At 61.8% G+C, this 21032-nt stretch overlaps 2 protein-coding genes across 7 annotated transcripts in view; one reads left to right on the forward strand and one right to left on the reverse strand.

Annotated features, from left to right (window-relative positions):
• Positions 1-4534, forward strand: part of LOC142830966 (semaphorin-3D-like) — a 33507-nt gene extending 28973 nt beyond the window's left edge. For all 3 annotated transcript variants that reach the window (XM_075939469.2, XM_075939468.2, XM_075939467.2), the window contains exons 14-18: positions 368-409; positions 1134-1291; positions 3042-3106; positions 3236-3369; positions 3705-4534. In XM_075939469.2, coding sequence (XP_075795584.2) covers positions 368-409; positions 1134-1291; positions 3042-3106; positions 3236-3369; positions 3705-4145 — 840 coding nt within the window. In that variant the 3' untranslated portion in view covers positions 4146-4534. The remainder of the gene's footprint in view (positions 1-367; positions 410-1133; positions 1292-3041; positions 3107-3235; positions 3370-3704) is intronic.
• Positions 4535-6729: 2195 nt separating this feature from the next.
• The window catches only part of RAD54L2 (RAD54 like 2), a 95674-nt gene continuing 81371 nt past the window's right edge, over positions 6730-21032 (reverse strand). For all 4 annotated transcript variants that reach the window (XM_075939462.2, XM_075939463.2, XM_075939464.2 and 1 more), the window contains 9 exons: positions 20866-20984; positions 19719-19818; positions 19322-19527; positions 18206-18381; positions 17266-17462; positions 14780-14976; positions 13808-13897; positions 13150-13242; positions 6730-12899 (listed from right to left, as the gene is read on the reverse strand). In XM_075939462.2, the coding sequence (XP_075795577.2) occupies positions 11914-12899; positions 13150-13242; positions 13808-13897; positions 14780-14976; positions 17266-17462; positions 18206-18381; positions 19322-19527; positions 19719-19818; positions 20866-20984 (2164 nt within the window). In that variant the 3' untranslated portion in view covers positions 6730-11913. The remainder of the gene's footprint in view (positions 12900-13149; positions 13243-13807; positions 13898-14779; positions 14977-17265; positions 17463-18205; positions 18382-19321; positions 19528-19718; positions 19819-20865; positions 20985-21032) is intronic.

Here is a 21032-nt window from a genome sequence, read left to right on the forward strand (position 1 = left end):
CCTGCAGTGGCTCCCAGCTTGGCTGCTCCTCACGCAGGGCCAGCCAGGCCCTGCTCTCCCCTGCCCCCTTCAGCCGTGGGCAGAGCCTCAGTGCAGGCATCTGGGAGGGCCTTTCCCTCCGGCTCTTACCCCGCTGCACGGACAGGGGCTAAGTGAGGTGCCCAAGGTCACAGAGAGCCAGTGGCAGAGTCCGAGCTGGGCCCTGACCTCTCCGGTTCTGACTGGGATTTCAAAGCCGGGGCCAGGAGGTGCCAGCCGGGCGGGGGGCCCATTGGCAAAGGGGAACTTGGGGGGGACCCAGCACTTGCCCAGCTGGGAAGCTGGCAAAGGACCCAGCCAAGTGGCAGCGCCGCCCTTTCTGCCGCAGGCGCCGTCTCCCATCCTGGCCATGCAGCTCTCGCCAAAGCGGGTAAGTGAATTCCTGACCCCGAAGCCCAAGCGGGTTCAGGGCCAGGCGGGGCCCGGGGCCCACAGGCCAGGACAAGGCCGCGACCCCCAGCTCCCCACGGGGAAGCCACATGGCGCTGCCGCCAGTCACCGGCCCCAGCCGCATGCCACGGGGCCCGTTGCCTGGTGCTGCCTGGGCCCAGCTGTCAGGATTGGGCCCCCTGGCCTGGCACCAGGCCTGGCGCTGCCCAGGGCCACGTGGGCCTGTGACGCCGAGTCGGGATTCCCCCAAATCCGCCAGCCAGAGAACAGGGGGGTTATGGCTCCTCCGCGACACAGCCCAGCACAGACGGGACGTGGCTACAGGAGTCTGGGCCGGGATGCTTCAGACCCATTGGGGAGGGGGGTCCCCCCCCGACCTCCAGCCCCGTTCCCCAGCCAGCAGCTGCCTTTCCCCTGAAGCCCCTGTTGGTCTCGGCCTCCCCCCCTTCGTCTCCCCCGGGAATCCCCCCCCCCCCCAACTCCTCAGGCTGAGCCGGGTGTCTGGGAATCGCCCAGCCCGGTGCAGGGGGCCGGGTCACAGAGCAGACCCCCCCCCCCCCCCGGGGCCAAAGTGCCCTCGCCCAGAGCTGCGGGCTGGACCCTCCAGGAGCTGGGAGGGGGGAGGTAGGAGGGGCCCCGCCCCAGCAGGTCGGGGGGAGGGTGGGAGGGGGCCGGTGCTGAGGCCCCTCTGGCTCCGCGAGCAGCAGGAGCTGTTCGTCAGCAGCACCCAGGGGCTGGCCCGGCTCTCCCTGCACCGCTGCCCGCTCTACGGCCCGGACTGCGCCCACTGCTGCCTGGCCACGGACCCCTACTGCGCCTGGGACGGCTCCGCCTGCAGCCCCTGCCGGCCGGCGGAGAGGAGGTGAGCCGGCCCTCGGGCCCCGGGGTGCTGGGCGGGGGAGCCGGCCCTCGGGCCCCGGGGTGCTGGGCGGGGGAGCCGGCGCTCGGGGCCCGGGTGCTGGGCGGGGGAGCCGGCCCTCGGGGCCCGGGGTGCTGGGCGGGGGAGCCGGCCCTCGGGCCCCGGGTGCTGGGCGGGGGAGCCGGCCCTCGGGGCCCGGGGTGCTGGGCGGGGGAGCCGGCCCTCGGGGCCCCGGGGTGCTGGGCGGGGGAGCCGGCCCTCGGGGCCCCGGGGTGCTGGGCGGGGGAGCCGGCCCTCGGGCCCCGGGTGCTGGGCGGGGGAGCCGACCCTCGGGGCCCGGGGTGCTGGGCGGGGGAGCCGGCCCTCGGGCCCCGGGGTGCTGGGCGGGGGAGCCGGCCCTCGGGCCCCGGGTGCTGGACGGGGGAGCCAGCCCTCGGGGCCCGGGGTGCTGGGCGGGGGAGCCGGCCCTCGGGCCCCGGGTGCTGGGCGGGGGAGCCGACCCTCGGGGCCCGGGGTGCTGGGCGGGGGAGCCGGCCCTCGGGCCCCGGGTGCTGGGCGGGGGAGCCGGCCCTCGGGGCCCGGGGTGCTGGGCGGGGGAGCCGGCCCTCGGGGCCCCGGGGTGCTGGGCGGGGGAGCCGGCCCTCGGGGCCCCGGGGTGCTGGGCGGGGGAGCCGGCCCTCGGGCCCCGGGTGCTGGGCGGGGGAGCCGACCCTCGGGGCCCGGGGTGCTGGGCGGGGGAGCCGGCCCTCGGGCCCCGGGGTGCTGGGCGGGGGAGCCGGCCCTCGGGCCCCGGGTGCTGGACGGGGGAGCCAGCCCTCGGGGCCCGGGGTGCTGGGCGGGGGAGCCGGCCCTCGGGCCCCGGGTGCTGGGCGGGGGAGCCGACCCTCGGGGCCCGGGGTGCTGGGCGGGGGAGCCGGCCCTCGGGGCCCGGGGTGCTGGGCGGGGGAGCCGACCCTCGGGGCCCGGGGTGCTGGGCGGGGGAGCCGGCCCTCGGGCCCCGGGTGCTGGGCGGGGGAGCCGGCCCCCGTGCAGCCTGTGGGGCCCCAGCGGAGTGCGGGCGAACTTCCCCCGGCGACCCGCCAACAGCACAGACCCACAGCGGCCCTGCCCGCGCCCCTCGGCCGCTCCAGCCCCTCAGACCACCCCCCCTGCATCCCTGGCAGCTCCAGCCCCAGCCCCCCCAGACCCCCCCGCGCCCCCTGGCTGCTCCAGCCCCAGCCCCTCAGACACCCCGACTGCTCCACCCTCTCACACCCCCCGGCCGCTCCAGCCCCCGAGACCCCCCGTGCCCCCCAGCCGCTCCAGTCCCTCAGACCCCCCACACTCCCTGGCCGCTCCAGCCCCAGCCCCCCAGATCACCCCGTGCCCCTCGGCCACTCCAGCCCCTCAGACCCCCTATGCCCTCCGGCCATTCCAGCCCCGGCCCCTCAGACCCCCCCCAGGACCCCCCAGCCGCTCCAGCCCCTCAGACCCCCCCCCCCCGCACTCCTGGCCGCTCCAGCCCCTCAGACCCCCCCGCGCCCTCCGGCCATTGCAGCCCCGGCCCCTCAGACCCTCATGTCCCCTGGCCATTCCAGCCCCGGGGCTCACAGACAGCCCCCCAATGTCCCCTCCTGGCCTGCTGTCCCCCCCCCCCAGCCATGGCCGGCCCCTCAGATGCCCCCCCATGGCCTCCGGCCGTTCCAGCCCCGGCCCCTCAGCACCCTGCCCACGTTGGCGGGCTCACCGAGCGCCTTGTCTCCCCTCGGCCCAGGCGAGCCCGCTGCCAGGATGCGCTGAAGGCCGACCCGCTCCACCAGTGCCCGGACGCCGCAGCGGGTGAGACTCAGCGCCCCCCCCCCCGCCTGCTGCCTCCTCTGCGGCCAGGGAGGGAGCTGGGGGCCGGGGAGACGCAGCTCCTCGGCCTGGCTCTGCTCCCCCCCATGCCCCTGTCCCGTCTCCCCACAGGGGGGCCCGCGGCGGAGGAGAAGCTGCTGTTCGGGGTGGAGACCAACTCCACCTTCCTGGAGTGCCGGGCGCGCTCGCCCCAGACGGCCCTGCGGTGGCTCGTGCAGCGCAGCAGGGGGGCCGCCCTGCAGGAGGTACCCGGGCCGGGGACAGCGGACCCCTGGGCAGTGGCGTGGCCGGCTCCCACGCGCCGTGCCACGGGGGCAGGAAGGGGAAGAGGTGCCCCCGGCTCTCTGCTCCTCCCCAGGAGCCCAGGGCTCTGCTCCATCCCGGTCCCTCAGAGTGGGGAAGGTAAAGGGGGCACTGCCCCGGTCCTGCGGCGGGAAGGAGGGAGGGGGCCAGCTACGGCCCATTGCACCAGCAGCTCAGCCGGCACCGTCCTGGCCCAGGCAGCGCCCCACAGCTGCTGCCCCGGCTCCCTGCCAGCCGCCCGCGGGACGCTGCTCAGGGCGCCTGCCTTTGTTCCCAGGTGAGGCCCAGTGACCGCGTCTCCCTCCTGGAGCAAGGGCTCCTGATCCGCCAGCTGGCCAGAGAGGATGCCGGGGTCTATCAGTGCCAGGCGGTGGAGCGCGCCTTCTCCCGCCCGCTCGCGCGCTACAGCCTTCGGGTGCTGGGCCACGAGGCCGTGGGGGCGGCGCCTGCCAGACAGAGCCAGGGCGCCGAGGAGGGAGGCAGCCGCCTGAGCACCGTGCCCGGCCTGCAGCTCCATTCCAGGGGCTACCCGCGGACACTGGGGGCTCCGGGCACCAGCCTGCACGAGTACTGCCAGGCACTCCGGCACCAGGGGAGGCCGCGGCCAAAGGCCTGGAGCCCCAAGTGGCAGCCACATTCCTCGGAGAACGGGAAAGGCCGAGTGCGCAGGCAGCCCGACACCCCGAAGCCAGGCAGAGCGGAGCCGAGCCTCGTCTGATCTCTGCCGTGCCCTCCAGAGGGGCACAGGGCATTAGCGGGGCAGGTCTCCAGAGCCCTGCGGAGCACGGCCCTGCACACGGGCCGGCTCAGCTCCGACGCTGCCAGGCAAGACCCTAGGACTCGCCGTGAACTACCTCAGCCGTGACACTGCCCTTTGGCATCTCCCGGAGCCGGGGGCGGGACCGGGCGGATGCCCTCGCGCCCCCAGGCGGGTGTTGGAGCAGAGACCTTGCAGCCACAGGCTGGCTGCTGGCCCGGCCACCCCCCACGAACACGACGGGAGGACTTGATTTACATCCCCAGAGATTTATTCGCCGCGTTTTTCTTCTGTCCTCTTAAAACGATTGATCCTGGCAATTAAACAGAAGGGAACCGTTTGCTACCCGCCTCCCTTGACCCGGGGCATGGCCTCTGACCCAGGCTTTGGCGCCCTGCGCTGGGCTCTAGCGCCTGACACCGGTCACACCTGGCTGGTAGATAGTGCCCAGGCCTGGGGAAAGAGTTGGGAGTTCTGGTCCCATTTGGCTCTAGGCTGAATGGGCACCCCCGTCATTACCTCCCTTGCGGTGTTTCAGTCCTATCTCCCCCTTGGCAGCCCCCTGGGCTCATGGGAGGAGCCCTCTGCTGCCCTGCCCTGGCTAGATGGCAGCAGCTGGAGCGAATCGCTCTGCAGAACGGGCCACGCGGGGCACTCGAATGGCGGCCGTTCGTCTTGGGAGCCAGGGAGGGTTCCTGTGTGGGGCCCCGCCAGCCTGGCAAGCAAACCAAATGACAAGCACGTGGGGGCATTTTTCTCCTTGGGTCCGACCTGCTGTTCTCCATGATGGAGGCGGTGGCCGAGGCGTCTCCAAGCCACGAGAGAGGTCGCTATGCCCGATGGGCCGGCTGAAGGGCCTCTTGCTGACGGAAGGATATTAAACCTTCCGCAGGGTACAGAAGCGGGAACAAGCCAAACCGGTCCCATCCCAGGGTCCACGGGATGGGAGAGCAATAGACACAGCTTTGCTGGCCAGGCTTAAGGCCTTTCTGAGCCCCACCAAGGACAGGACAGAGCAGTTACCCCCTTCCACTCCCGCCTTCTGAGGCCGCAAGTTAGGACCTCGTGGAGCTGGCACGGCTGAGGCTTGGGATGGAGGCACCGAGGAACAAGGCGGGTTGGCGTGAAGGGCAGAGCCGAGCTGCTGGGTAGCATGAGAGGGGGCTGAACCCCCAGGAAAAGCAGAGGAAGTTCCCTAGCGGAAAGGGGGTGGAGGTTGCTAGCTGCCCCTGCAGAGGTGAGGGGCGGGGGAAGGACATGCCGGGCGTGGGGAAGAAACGGGATGTCTCGCCACCCATTCGAATGAGACGAGGCGGCCCGGGGAAGGGGCCTTCGCTTCCATTGTCACACGGGTTCATCAGGAACCGCCTTCGGGGACGTGGCGACAGGAAGGCGCAGGATCACACGACACGCCCAATGTGGGGAGGAAAAGGCTTTGAGTGCCCAGCCCTGAACAACTCACTCAGGCCCGGCCCTTCTGGAAACCTCAGAGGAGGAAGCTGGGACGGTGCAGAACAGGTCCCTGCCCTGCTCTTTGGCTCTGATCTCCCCTGCCCCCACAGCGGCAAGTACCTCTGAGCGTTACGGATTCACTTAAAGGGAGAACCTCTTAGTGCAGCCTACCACATACAGGGGGGGCTCTATTTAGCCGCGCTTAAAAAGACCAGTCAAGGCAAGGACTGTGCACCACAAAACGTCCACTGCTCCCTTCTTCCTGCCACCCACAGGTCAGCTCTAGACCCCTGGGTCTTTAGGAAGAAATCCCTGGCAGTCAATGCTCTGCACTCCCCCGGTACAGAACGAGGCTCCATACCGAAAGCCCTCGCTGCAACCTGAGAACAGGAAACGTTTGCGGCAGAGAGGTGATTGTCGGGCTGTGAGAACTTGCCATTGCCACGAACCACCCAGCCCAGTGGAATTTATCCCAGCCCCAGTGCAGCAAAGCGCAGCCTTCACGTGGCGTTAAGCACCTACCTATGTGTGGGGCGGAATCCAAGGCCTCCTGCCCTAAAATGCAGCCGGCTTTGTCTAACTCCAGCACAGTCAAGCTCACTGAAGCTCTTCATGACTCCCTGAGCCAGCCTTGCAATAACGACTGGACATAAGAACGGCCGTACTGGGTCAGACCAAAGGTCCATCTAGCCCAGTAGCCTGTCTGCCGACAGTGGCCAGCGCCAGGTGCCCCGGAAGGGGTAGACCGAAGACAATGATCAAGCGATTTGTCTCCTGCCATCTGTCTCCAGCCTCTGACAAATAGAGGCCAGGGACACCAATTCTACCCCCTGGCTAATAGCATTTATGGACCTAACCTCCATATTATCTAGCTTCTCTTTAAACTCTGTTATAGTCCTAGCCTGCACAGCCTCCTCTGGCAAGGAGCTCCACAGGTTGACTACACACTGTGTGAAGAAGAACTTTCTTTCATTAGTTTTAAACCTGCTCCCCATTAACTTAATTTGGTGTCCTCTAGTTCTTCTGTTATGGGAACTAATAAATAACATGCAAATGAAAACCAAAGTCATTTCAGACAATAGTCGCTGGGTGGTTTTTTTTTTTAATTTTGAAGTTTATTTTACTGAAAAAAAGAGCGAGAGAACCCATTGGCAGTTATACCAACTTACAATTTATTTTTTTTAAAAAATGACATGAAACACAAGTAAAAATAAATACATCATATAAACAACAAATTGTTCAAAGTCTCTGTTCTGGGAGATCAGGCGAGCACGCCCCGTTAGACAGAGAGACGAGGGAAGCACATGATCATGTGTGCGGCCGGCCGACCGACCCACCCTGCTACAGTAACTCCTCTTTCCGATCACAAGAGACAGGCCACAAACTAAGGCGGTATTAAAAACAGAAAAACCAAAACAGAAAACAAAGGTTATCAATGGATTCGCTCCCGCTCCCCTACACAAGCAGGCCTGCCCGAGCGTTTCTGAATGCCAGCTGGGGGGCTAACACCACAGGGCCCAAGACACAGTGCAGCCGTGGGCAGCTGCTAGTGGCCCTGCGTCAATACAGGGGATAGGGAGGAGCAGATGAGGATTTCTTCTCTATTCCCCTCAGCCTACGTGCTTGGTCGATCGGCCTTCACTTGCGACACCCTCTCCCTTTGTGGATGGGGCTTCTTTTCCGTCAGCTCGCACGGAGCCATTCCCAGTGTATCATAATTGGATTCCATCCCTGCACCTTCCTTCCCCCTCCCACCTGGGCTGCCTGGGAGAGCAGTGCAGCACACACATTGTGAACGGAGTGGCTGTATTTTGCCCCTGTTTGCAGAATGTCCACAGACCATGATTTTCTCTAGTTTAGAAATGACGCTAAGTCATTAGCCAACATTTATCCACTCCCTGGCGCAAATACCCGCGGGGGGCCACCTGAACTTGCCTGCCAGCCGTACTCGAGCGTGCCGGGGGAAGGGTGCTCTCCCAGCAGTAGCCACTAGAAAGTCAATTGCATGATTGTTCCCAGAGACAGACCCCAAAGGGAATTCTTTCAGCCCTAGCACCGCTCGGAGAGGAGCTCACTTTGCAGTTTTCCCTCAGCTCCGTGCCCACTGCGATGGTGGTGGAACTGAATGTGAGATGCAGGAACACAGGCTGCCCGAGAGGAGACGGAGATCAGGGAGCTCCTAGAGAGCTCTCCGAAACAGCGCCGTTGTGGGATCACCTCATCCCCTGGGAGTGGAACGTGGTCGGAGCGCCCTGCTGCTCCAGAAACGGCCATCTAAGGAGCATGGCTTCAGTCAGTCCAGTCTACTCATTACAGTCAGCTACTGGCTGAACGGGACTGCACAGGCCCTCAGGGCGTCCGTGCTCTGCCCCGGAACCTCCCTTAGTGTCCACGTGCTTATCAGAGAGCCCCAGTCCCTGCTCCCAGTGCTGTCCGCAGCACAAGTGTGAACTCTAAGCTCCTTTGGTCAGTCCATTTGGAGTCGGAAAGTCAGGAAAGCAAAGACAGGACCTCCTGAAGCAGGACTACGTCAGCTGGAGAAAAGACAAGCGCCTGGAAAGGAGAGATCAGGGACAGAGGGAACACTGAGGGTTGCAGAGAGGAGCGAGGAGACTATGGCTTGGTCTACACCTAAAACGTGGGACGACAGCTACAGGACTGTAAAAATGTCACACCAGGACTAGGTCGGCCTAACCCCTGGTCAAGACACAGGCTGGTCGATGGAAGGGAGCTTTGTCCCTCCAGCTATCGCCTTTTGGAAAAACCCTTCCGTGGGTGGAGGAAGTCTATAATGTGGAGTTACAGCAGCACAGCTGTAGCGCCGCGTTAGCGGCCGTCACGTAGACATAGACCAGGTGGGAAAATGCTGTGAAACAGGGTTGACCGAAGGCTCCCTGGTCAATAGCCCCTCTGAACGTCCAAGAGGTTGAAGGACCGGGTGGCCCTCAATGCAAAAGTCAAGTCAACAATTCTACTCTGCAGCCTCCTTCCACATTTGCGGCGCTTCCCGTGCTTGGAGGCATGGCCAGCCGTCCGGCACGCGGATCTGCTGCTTCCTGGCAGACGGGGCAGAGGAAATCGCATGCAAGGCCCTCCCCTCACGCCAGACGATGCGCTCTCCCCTTCCCAAAGGCTGGGATGCCCAGATCCATGAGGCTTCATCGGTCAACCACTACCAGCTCTTGGAAGAAGAGCTCGTGGGGAACCTGAAAGGGTTCGTGAGGGAGGGGGGAGTGGATTGAGCTTTTGTCAGGATGGAACGGGAGGGAGAGAGGGATCCATCCACCAAGTGCTGGCTGGAGCACAGGATGGGGGGGGGGGCTTTGAGCCAGGCACTTGTGGGGCTAGTCCGTCTCCGGCAGCTGACGTGTGCCGTAAGCCCTGAACGTAGGACTAGACAGGAGGAGATGGAAGTCTGCCAAGCTCAGAGAAAGGGCCCGGTTTAGCATGGGAATCTGCGCAGAGCGAAGAGCGTCTGGTTCCCTGACTTGCTTTGCTGAGCACAAACCAGCCTTCAAACCAGGCACATGTGTAACCTGCCTGCTGGCAGGAAGCAAATATTCCATGTACAATACTGTCACCCTGTGGCTGGGGAAGTCAATTACAAGGCCCGTTTCCTATGGCTATCAGAGCATCCACCAGTCTCCAAGTTCCTATGGCTCCAGGGCTTGGCCAGGTGCTCCAATTCCTGCGAGCAGGAAAAATTCCCGTGTTCCGCCGCGCCAGAGACTTTCCTGCCCAAGTCAATGCAGCCAGAGCGCCCGGGGGAGGCCTCCGGTGCTTTCCTTGCGAGGCAGCGAGCCACGTCAGGGCGAACCCTGCTGCAATTACAGGTCCAGCGTTGGACCCACGTTAACCCACCAACTCTTCATGGCTCATCCGAGCGGCACAAAGAGACGCCAAACGCCCCTGCCACGAAGAATCAGCAGGATCACTCAGATGAAACGTGCTGCCCCTGCACAAACAATTGGGGAACCGGGCTCCATGCGAAAGTCCTCGGGTTAAAAGATCTGCTCCAACCCTACAGCAACAGTCGACTTCCACAAGCGCGGCTGAGCCTTTTCTACTCCCGACAAGAAACCCCTTGCCTAGGCCCACTCCCCCAAGCCACGGGAGCGTTAGAGGACTACAGAGACACAACAGACAGCGTCACAGTATTTTGCACAAGCTGGAGACACAGACGGTACGACTCACAGATGCAGCACTGTCGAGTCTTTGGAGACACTCGCACAGACACCATCAACTAATATGCTTTGTTAGTTTGAGGGGGTGGGGGAAAGATGTTTATTTCCAGAGTGCATCCAAAGACAAGCAGTTCAGAAGTTTGCTCAAAGCCCCTCGGTTTCAACTCCTCGGATATGTTAAAGAAGAAAGCACTATTTAAACGTTTGTTTTTTTAAAATAATTTGCATAGCTAAACTGTAGATCTAAGGCTTCTATGAGCGGCATGGTGATTGATGGCTGACGGACGATGTCAATTAAAACGGAGACAGCGAGGAAGCCCCATGACACCCGACTGTTACCATGGTGCACAGAGACACGCACGCGCCCCACCTTCCCTCCAGAAAGCAGCTCCCCCTCCTGCAGAGCCAGCGTCGCCAATACGCCCCACCTTGTCCCTCCCCGCGGGGTGGGCGTGAGGAGACCTCCACAGCTGCGCTGAAGCCTCAAGCCTGGAAGTCTGAGGACCACGGTTTGGGCACGGACACTTTCCAAGGACGTTCGTCGTCTCTTTCCCGCAGCGGGTGCAGGTCCGCAAAGGCATTTAAACCCCCAGCGTCCAATGAATCCGAGGGATTCAGTAGCCGACCTACCGCTGAGGATCCGGACCGTTGAGCGGGCACCGAGTTTCCAAGCTGCTAACCGACCCAGCAGTTACCAGTGCGCCCAGCAGCCGGGACGGCGGACCATCTGCTCAGGTCAACGGGAAGAGCAGCCCTCGAATGCAGAGCCCAAGAGGCGAGCAGGCAGTGCAATTTCCACCCGTGCTAGCGTCCTTCTCCCCCTTTTCATCCCGCAAGACTCCTCTCCAGGTGGGAAGGGCCGGCCTCCAACGTCCAGCAGCAGTGCTCCACGTGGCAGCCGAGGGGGCTGCTGCCATGCGACCCCCAAGCCCAGGTGACCAGTCTCTCAGATCCCAGCCCCGAGGCAAGTGGCTCGCACATCCCCTTGTCCTGCAGTGACAGGCGCTGCCCCCGCTCCACGGTGCTGCTGCCTCCCACACCCCCAGCAATGCCACGTGCCTGTCACAAAGGCCCCGGCGGGAGAATGGCCCCGTTTCGTCCTGCGTCCACACCCTGCTTTGGTCAGATGCTCTTTCGGTCTCGGCCCCCAGCCAGACAACCCCACAAGCTGCCCCAGCCTGAGGGACGCCAGCCGGCCTGGTTGTCTTTGAAACCACAAAATCCATAAGACGTAGGAAACTCCCCCCACAATAAATATTTGCCTTCATGAAATAAATTAATGTAGCGCTTCTGCGGAGGGGGTGAGCCAACGGAGCCAGGCAGCGGTAACCCCTTCACCACCTGGCCTGCTGGCTGGGGCCGCACCCGCCCAGGCTGCCCACGGGAGGGGAACCCCCCCGGAGCCCAGTGGAGAGAGGGAAGAGCGGGGCCAAGTCCCCAGGACTCCCCTCGAACCGCTATGAGACTGAAAGAATTCCTAAGCCAGCACCGAAACCACAGGATCAACCCACGGGGTCCCTGCCTCCCCCGGGCTTCGCGAGAGCATCACGCCCCCCCCCCCCCCCCCAGCAGGGGCCTGGTGCGAGCTGCCGCGTTCCTGTGTCGGGAGTTTCAAAGAGGATGAAAAACAAATTGGTTTTCACACTGACCCCCCCGCCCCTCGCCCTCCCCTCCCATGCACGACACAGCCTGCTCCTCTCCGCCCCCGCCGAACACGGGGACCTGTCCTGGGCACACCCTGTGCCGGGCCTCCGCGGGGAGCAGAGGACACAGATAAGGCAGTTTGCGAGAGGGCGCGCTCTCCCCCACCGTCGCCGGGCCTGAGAACGGCCCCGCAGCGCCGAGTGGCCCTTTCGGACAAGACGGACGACGCGGGAGCGGACGCAAGGGAGGCACTCCTATGGTTTGCATTGCTGCTTTCTTCCCCCCACCCCCACGTTGAGTTCTCCCCACCCTCCCTCCCCCAGCGCTGACCCTCGACACCTAACCTCGCCTCTTCCCCAGCTCCGCTGCCCCGGCCCAGAGGCGAAAGCCTGACTCCGGAAAGGTCCTGCCCCTGTTGCCTCCTGGCAGCGCTCCCAGGACCTGGCCCGTTACTTCCCCGTGATCTCGATCACATCGTCATCTTTGTCCTCGTCAGAGCTGCACCCTGCCTCGGAGGCCTCCTGGGAGTCAAACTGAGGCACCTGGGACCGCAGGAGGCCCCCGGCCGGGTAGCCCGAGTGAGGGGACAGGTAGCCCGAGTAGGCAGAGGCCATGCTCCGGGGAAGGCTGCCAGGCAAACCCGGGGCCGGGAAAGGAGCAAACATCCTGGGCTCAGGCAGGAGCGACTGCGTGAAGGGAAGCGAGTAGCCGGGGAGCACCCCCGCCATGGAGGGGTTCAGCATGAAGGAGGGGACGCTGGCGGTGGCTGAGGTAGCAGCAGAGGAGCTGGCGGTGCCGGCTGTCAGCAGAGGGTCAGTAGTCACAGGGAACACCAGCTGAGGGTCTGGTAGTAGGTTGGGCAGCTGGTAGTAGGAGGAGCCAGTGCCCATGTACAAGGAGTTTCCTGCCTGGGGGGCAAAGGGGTGGGTCAGGGTATGGTTTAGAGAGACAGGGGGCAGGGGGAACCCACTGGAGACTGGGTACCCGTGTTCGTACGACTGAACGGGCGCTGGCAGGTGGCGCTTCTTCTGTGGCCTCCGGGCCGGCTCCTCGGGGGCAGAGGGCGAGGACGACTTGCGCTTGCTGCCCCGCAAGTCCAGCGCCAAGTGGCCGTCGACGTGCTGGCTGGTGGCCGGCAGGGCCGCAGAGACCGACGGAGCCAAGCAGTGGATGCCCAGCCGTGGCTCAGCCCCCCGGGCTGCCAAGGCGGCCGCGGTGTCCGTCCGGGCCGGATGGCCGGGCCCGGTGTTGGTGCTGGGCGAGCTGTGGCGAGACTCCCGGGCTGCGGCTGCCTCGGCGTACTGCTGCAGCTCGCTGATGATCTCCGGGCTGTCGGGGGAGAGGGGCCGGGTGAGCTCCTCCGTGTTCGGGAGCTTGGGCGACGAGGCGCTGTGCCTGCCGTTGCTCGTGGAGTCCAGGGCCGGGCCCTGAGAGCCTGCAGGCGACAGGGAGACGGTGTGGGTGAGAGAGCGGCTCGGGGAGACGTCAGGGGCTGGAAAAGGAGCGTTGGGGGCTGGGGGGTGGAAGAAATCAGCTGGGGGGAGGGGAGAAGATGGGGCCGCGGGGGAGGGGAGGAAGTGTGCAAAGCAAGGCCCCTGGAGACTGCCCTGTGGAAGACGGCGGTGGAACACCCCCTCCGAGGAGCGCGCAGGGCACGCAACCTGCGCCGGGATCTTCGGCTCTACCTGAGGCGGCTGCTCGACGGTCTTCACCTCCCTTCGGCTTCCCCGTGGTCCGGATGGCAAAAATGCGCCCGTCGCTGGTGCGGATGTAGGTCCCTGGAACAGAGCGGGGCCGATGCGTCACACGTCGCGCCCGGCTGCGGGCACAGCCCAGATCCCCTCCCCAGGGCAAGGCTGGGCGAGGCCACGCCAGTGCCTAATCCCCATCTCCCTCTCCATGGCTGGGTCAGCGTCCGAGGCCCGGCCAGAGGCACCCAACCCGGGCCTGGCAAGGCAGGAGCCTTCGGCCCGCCGGCCAGTCACACACAGCACAGCAGTGTGGCTAGCGACTGCCTTCTCGCGCGCCCGCCCTGCAGAGCACCCCTCCAAACGGTCCCGCTGGCTGCCCGGCCGTCCCTGCAAAACCCTCCCTCTGCTGCCTCTGCCCTGCGGCAGGACGTCCATGTCCCTCCACCCCCCCTTTGCTCCCCCAGGGCCATCCCCACTCAGCCCCAGCACTGCACCAACAGAATGAGAGTCGGGAACCGGCGGGGGCTGGAGGGTCGTTCCCTTTGGGGCCCGGGCAGGAGGCTTCAGTACCGGCGGGCCGACCCCTTCATCTCTCCACGGTTAAACCCACCAAGAGGCCTCTTGGCATTTCCTTCTCCCCCCAAGGGCTCACCTTTCGTGCCCCGGATGATGTGGATGCTCTCCCCGGCGCTGATTCTCGCCTGCACGTCGGTGGAGGTGTTCGTGCCCGGAATCACAATATCTGGGAGAAAGCCAGAGCCTCAGAGGTTCCATTACGGGCCCCCGCAAGGGAGAAATCCACAGCTCCAGTCCCTCACCACCCTGCTGCCTTCCTTGGGAAGTTCTGCTACCAGTGGGACTGGGGTGAGACCTGAGCAACGCCTGGGTCTGCACGTCCAGGCAGGAAATGAACAGCCAACAGCCCCCGGATACGCCCCAGCAGTCAGAACATGGGACTGAACGGGGCACCCCAGTGCAACCTGCCTGGCCTCAAGCTGCCCCATCAGTATCCTGGGGCAGCCAATGCCCTCTTTTACCCCCTTGCCCAGCTGCAGGGCAAGGCCCCTGCTGGAGATTCCCCAGGAACGGGGAAATCCCCCAAGGCCTCCAGCTGGCAGAGCTGCCTCCTCACCCTCCCTCAATGCGGTAAGGAAAGGGAACAGCCGGGCACTCTGGCCGGGCCCAGCTGGCACAGTGCCTAGCCACTGCTGTCAGCTGGTGCAAGAGTGTGCCCAGGCGGCTCTACCTAGGGCAGAGAATCAGAACCAGGCTCTGGACCAGCCAGTTTCTCCCTCTCCTCCGTGGCAGGGGGCGGCAGGGCAGCTCACAGCCAAGAGGCTGCAAGGAGACAGCCTTCTCCCCGCCCCCCTTGCCTCTGGTCTGCCTCCGGCTCTTCACTGGAAAAGCCGCAGCATGCGCTTCGGGGGCACACATCAATTCCCACGCGGAGCGCTTTCTCCTTGACACAACCACACTCAGGAGCCTCGTCTGGCTCGCTGGGCCGCAGAGGAGACCGCTTGCTGTCGGGGACGCTGCTCTACCCCGAGGGACGCCCAGCCCGCCTTCCCTCTGGGCGCCCTGCCCTGGGCTCCCAGCCAGCTGTGGCTCCCGAGGAATGGCTGACCTGTCGTGGTGACAATCTTCTGGACGAGGACCCCAGCGCGCTGCAGGTAGTTGATGGGGAAGTTGACAGCGGGGTTGGAACCGGAGGCCGAGCCCATGGCACCCAAGGGGACATGTCGCGGCATCATAGGAATGGGGGTGGATTGAACGGGGCGGACGCTCGCCACTGGCTTGTCCTCTCCCTTGAAGACTGGGCGCCTGGCGGGAGGAGGGAGAAGGAGAGTGTCAAACTGTCGCCGCTGCCAGGTGTTGGCCTGCACAGAGGGGATTGCTCCTGGAGGCAGAATCCCCTCAACAGCAAAGCCCCAGACGCTCTGGCCCTGCCCCCAGGGTTGGCGAGAGGCCGTGGGCAGCTCACGGGGAGCGAGGGCGCTGTGCGAGCGGGGGTCTGATCTCGGGGTTAAGGCGCAGGACTAGCAGACAGGAATCCCAGGCTCCACTCCCGGCACGACTGTGGGCCAGTCCCCTCACCGCAGCGTCCCCACCCGCAACCTGGGGCTGCTGTCTTACCGCCGGCAGAGACCCGCGAGCGGCCGGCCAGCGTGCACACAGCATTCCCAGAGCATCAGCTGGGGCAGTGGCATGTTCCAAGTGGAGCGAAGGCAGATGACGGACTCTGGGCATGTCTGGGGCAGGCCTGGATACTCACGGCCTGTCTGGATTCAGCATCCTGCAGTGTGGTCCTATGCCCCTTCTCAGCCACTGCCTCTGCACCCAGTGCCCCTCTGCCCCTGAGAAAGCCCCAGGCTGCCAAGGGAGCCTTCCTGCCTCATCAGCTGTTTTCTCCCTCCACCTTCCCTGCTTCCTCCCGGGCCTGATGAAATGCATCCTAGAATTCTCAAGAAGCTGATAGAGGAGGTATCTGAGCCTCTAGCTATCATCTTTGGAAAATCATGGGAGACAGGAGAGATTCCAGAAGACTGGAAAAGGGCAAATCTAGTGCCCATTTATAAAAAGGGAAATAAGAACAACCCAGGAAACTACAGACCAGTTAGTTTAATTTCTGTGCCAGGGAAGATAATGGAGCAAGTAATTAAGGAAATCATCGGTAAACACTTGGAAGGTGGCAAGGTGATAGGGAACAGCCAGCATGGATTTGTAAAGAACAAATTGTGTCAAACCAATCTGATAGCTTTCATTGATAGGATAACGAGTCTTGTGGATAAGGGAGAAGCGGTGGATGAGGTATACCTAGACTTTAGTAAGGCGTTTGATACGGTCTCGCATGATATTCTTATCAATAAACTAGGTAAATACAACTTAGATGGGTCTGTTATAAGGTGGGTGCATAACTGGCTGGATAACTGTACTCAGAGAGTAGTTATTAATGGTTCACAATCCTGCTGGAAAGGCATAACAAGTGGGGTTCTGCAGGGGTCTGTTTTGGGACCAGCTCTGTTCAATATCTTCATCAACGATTTAGATATTGGCATAGAAAGTACGCTTATTAAGTTTGCAGATGATACCAAGCTGGGAGGGGTTGCGACTGCTCTGGAGGATAGGGTCGTAATTCAAAATGACCTGGACAAATTGGAGAAATGATCTGAGGTCAATAGGATGAAGTTTAAAAAAGACAAATGCAAAGTGCTCCACTTAGGAAGGAACAATCAGTTTCACACATACAGAATGGGAAGCAACTGTCTGGGAAGGAGCATGGCAGAAAGGGATCTAGGGGTTATAGTGGACCACAAGTTGAATATGAGTCAGCAGTGTGATGCTGTTGCAAAGAAAGCAAACATGATTCTGGGATGCATTAACAGGTGTGTTGTGAGCAAGTCACGAGAAGTCATTCTTCCGCTCTACTCTGCGCTGGTTAGGCCTCAGTTGGAGTACTGTGTCCAGTTCTGGGCACCGCATTTCAAGAAAGATGTAGAGAAACTGGAGAGGGTCCAGAGAAGAGCAACGAGAATGATTAAAGGTCTAGAGAACATGACCTATGAGGGAAGGCTGAAGGAATTGGGTTGTTTAGTTTAGAAAAGAGAAGACTGAGGGGGGACATGAGAGCAGTTTTCAGGTATCTAAAAGGGTGTCATAAGGAGGAGGGAGAGAACTTGTTCATCTTGGCCTCTGAAGACAGAACAAGCAGCAATGGGCTTAAACTGCAGCAAGGGAGGTTTAGGTTGGACATTAGGAAAAAGTTCCTAGCTGTCAGGGTGGTCAAACACTGGAATAAATTGCCCAGGGAGGTTGTGGAATCCCCATCTCTGGAGATATTTCAGAGTAGGTTAGATAAACGACTATCAGGGATGGTCTAGACAGTATTTGGTCCTGCCATGGGGGCAGGGGACTGGACTCGGTGATCTCTCGAGGTCCCTTCCAGTCCTAGCATTCTATGATTCTATGTACAGCTGGCAGAGGAAGGGGGCGTCGCCCGGCCTCAGTATTTCCTAGGAGCCACGTGTAACGGATTAGTCTCCGTCTGCTCCGGGTGTTTTCCCTGCCCCTGCCTCTCCCCTGGGCTGAACGTGGACGGAAGCAAGCACCCACCAGTTCCTTTGGCTGAAGGCAGGGATGCTGGTCAGGCTTTGGTCACTGGCTGGGTAATACTGGGCGTAGGACGGCCGGGTGTAGGGGACGGAGGCTCGTTTCTCTTCCTCGTAGCTCTTCTTCGCGGCCTTCTTCTCTGCCTTGGTCAGCTTGTGCTCCTTCCGGTCAATCAGCAGCGACTCGTGCTGGAAAGGCTCCTGCAGTCACGGCACAGGACACACTGAACGTACCACAAGACGGCAGCAAAGCCAAATGCCACAAACCCGCCTGCATCGCGGCAGGCTGTGCGCAGTATTCCGCACACTGGCATCAGCCTTCCCGGGGGGCGCTTTTGGGAAAGGGAGGACCCGGGGGTACTTCTGTGCCCAAACTCCACAGGGAGCTCCCCACGGAGCACTCACACCCCGTGCGGCAGCTCAGGAGAGATTCAAATGCCACCCCGCTGATTAGTGCCCACAGCTCAGTGTGTGTTCCTACTGGTGGTGCACATCTGCATGTGCCTCAGTGCACATAGAATTATTCCGCACCTGGATGGAAAAGATTAGCGGGAACGTTGCTCACAACCCACACAATACACCACGCACGAATGGCGTCCTACTGCGGGCTTCCCTTCCCACCCTGAGCCTCTATCGAGACAGACACGGCCCTTCCTTCCTCCTCACCTCAATCAGCCCTAGCCACACGTGTCCTTCCTACACTCTACCCAAGGCTGAAGAAATCTGCCCCTGAACCACAGGTCCCGGATTCCACACGGAAACCACCATTGTCCTGATCCCCGACACTGATCGCGGGCTGGTCTCAGAGAAACAAACAGCCCCTTGTAACCAACACTGTTTGGGGACGCTCTTATCTCAACCCAGGTCGCAGAACACAGGCAGCCCCATCTTCTCCCTCAACGGTGAGGGCATCTGGCCGCAGCCTCGCGTGCCGTCGTTCTTACCTTGGTGATAAGGTGAGGGTACTTGAGACAGGCCAGCTGTAAGACAGACTCCTTCATCTTGACAGGGTCCAAAGCCAGCTGGGCAGGATTTGACTCCTCTTCTACGAAGTGCAGCAGGTTCTCCACCTCCCTCCGGGTGAAGTTCAACACTGGATTCAGATCATCCACAACCCGATCTGGAGAACGGGGGGAGAAGGCAGCGTTCAGAGAAGGGGGACAGGTCACCGCTCCCTGCTGGACTCACCTCCTTCCCTCCTCTCCACTTCCCAGCACTGAATCTGTGCTTGCCACAGCCGAAAACATCTGTGGGGGGAGGGGATCGGGGACGCTTTGCTCTCCACATCTCCCACCAACTGGGTGTGGGCCATGAACTCCCTGGGAATCACGGGCTCTGTACGTACCATATGGCTGATGAAATTCCCCTGCGTTAAGAGCCCAGGACATGGATGTCAGAGCGCCCACAGCGGCAGGGCACTGAGCTGCCCTGGAGTTAAATTCTCACCTGGCTCTTTTGGGTCACCTCCCACTTGTGCATCTCCCAACCCCACCACAAAACCTGGCACAAGCTAGCTCCCCGGCAGTTTTTGCGCCCGAGGGCCAGGGTTGGAACAATCCCAGCACGCAGGTCGCCGCAAGGACGCATACGTACTTGCTCAGAGGTAGGCCTGGGGAACCGAGTCGTGGAGCACTGCGGCAACTCGCCCAGTCTAAGCCGAGGCAGAGCAGACAGAAGTTAAACCCTGATCTCCCCGCCTCTGGCTGTCCCCGACACCCCCACCAGCCTCTCTGCTCTTGCACAAGGCTCCACAGCCTGGATGTAGGTGTGCAGGCACTCAGCGGCGGAAGGCATGAACCAGGCACATCAAGCACCATGCTGGCTCAAACCAAGGCTGCTTAACCCTTCACTTTTACAAGCTCTGGGCTCACTTCAAACTATAAAAACATCACAACTGCCCAGGCTGAATGCCTCTGTAGCGTCCCTTCTTCTAGCAGCAGTTTGTTGCCAACCTTAGACAAAAGGAAGCGTCTCCAAAGTCATGCTGACGCCGTTCACGGGCTAGAGAGCACAAGGGAAGAAAGCAAGATGACGTATTGGCACAAGAGTTCAGGCTCTACCTGACATCCCCTGCTTGGAGACTTGGCGGTCATAGATCTTCTTCTCCAAGGTGTAATCCGAAACCAGCCGGTAAATGTGGCACGGCTTCTTCTGCCCGTAGCGGTACACCCGGCACACCGCCTGTGCATCGTGGCATGGGTTCCAAGAGGCGTCGAACACCACAACTCTGTTGGCTCCAATCAGGTTGACACCCAAACAGCCAGCTCTTAAAGAAAACACAAACCACGTTTCGAAACCACCGTTCTTCCCAGTCTTTCTACTCCAAGGAGTTCTGGTCCTAAGCATCCAGGCAGAGCAAGTGCAAAGAATTCTTTGGTCTGAAACGCTCCTGTTTCCATCCCACCAATGAAAGACTCCTTCAGCCCATCCTTCCATTCCAGGCTGCTGACAACTCACCGGGTGGACAGAAGGAAGAGCCACACAGAGCCGTTACTGGGGTCATTGAACTGGTTAATCAATCGCTCACGTTCCGAGGCAGAAGTGCTGCCATCCAGCCCTGGCGAGAGAATCAGAGAGGTGTTTAAAAACCCTTTGCACTGGGAGAACCATCAAAACCCAACGATCCCGTCGGGTTGGCAGAGAACCTGCACCATGAAAATGCCGTCACCCCGCAGACACCAAGCGACCAAACTCAGACAGAGCTTCCCAGCCATTCCAGGCAACACATCCACACACAACAAGCTGTCCCGGCCAGCGCCCACTTCTCCCCAGTCAAACACACACCGCACCGTCGGCCAAGGACGCGGCCAGCTGCAGTAGTGAATGAGTGCAAACCAGGAGTCTGGCATAAGCCAGATTCTACAGCAGGTACAGGGCTTACAGCTGAACCGGAAACGTACAGTTATAGGGCACTGGGATCTAGCCCAGGGGCTCAGCTCTCCGGTAGGAAGTCTGTAGTACCGGTCACAAATGCCTGAAATACCAGCATTGGTAACAGGCACCAGTACAGTACGACCACCTAACACAAGCTGCTGGCAAATGCCCCCGACCCAACCTGAGTATATGCGGAGGAATCAGACAAGACGATGCAGTACGTGTGATCGGGGCACAGCTCATTCACAAGGAAGAGAGCTGGAGTCAGGAGAGGGGCTAAAGCCATTTACACACACTTAGCATGCCTGCCAGGAGCTCTCAGGGACACCGCGTCCAGCCAGCTGGCCTAACACTCCTGCCCTGGCACAGGAATTGGCTACTGAAGGGAACAAAGACTAGAGCAGGAGGAAAACTCACAAGCACTGAACAAGGCTCCAGAGGCGTAAGAGTTAAGTGTCCAAGCGGTGCAAGTAAAGAAGGTTTTATTAAAGAAGTGATAGTTAAGCGGCTCACAGAGTCAGAGAAAAGACTGGGAAATGATTGGTCCATCCTGGGGAACATTAAACACACACCCGAGCACACCCAGGCCAGCTCACACGAGACGGAGGGAAGACAAAGGCACAGGTGAGCATGGCGAGAAGCCGGAGGGAACCGCAGCATGCCAGGAGCTAGCTCAGCTGCAGAGGGCGAAGCGGGCCCAGAGGAAGTGAGGAGGTCGGTCTGTACTCACTGTAATAATGGAGATTTCGGACCCAGTTATGAACGCCTTGCGCATCTGAGCCCGGACGACTGGGCATTGGTCTCTTGGCCAAGAACTCCTCAATGACAGACAGCGTGGACAGACTCTGGCTGCAAAAATCAAGGGTGCTGCTCAGGAAAGCCCCTAGCAGTGTAACT

Source organism: Pelodiscus sinensis, chromosome 11 (assembly GCF_052426305.1).
Source record: "Pelodiscus sinensis isolate ZL-2025 chromosome 11, ASM5242630v1, whole genome shotgun sequence".
Classification (NCBI taxonomy): domain Eukaryota; kingdom Metazoa; phylum Chordata; order Testudines; family Trionychidae; genus Pelodiscus; species Pelodiscus sinensis.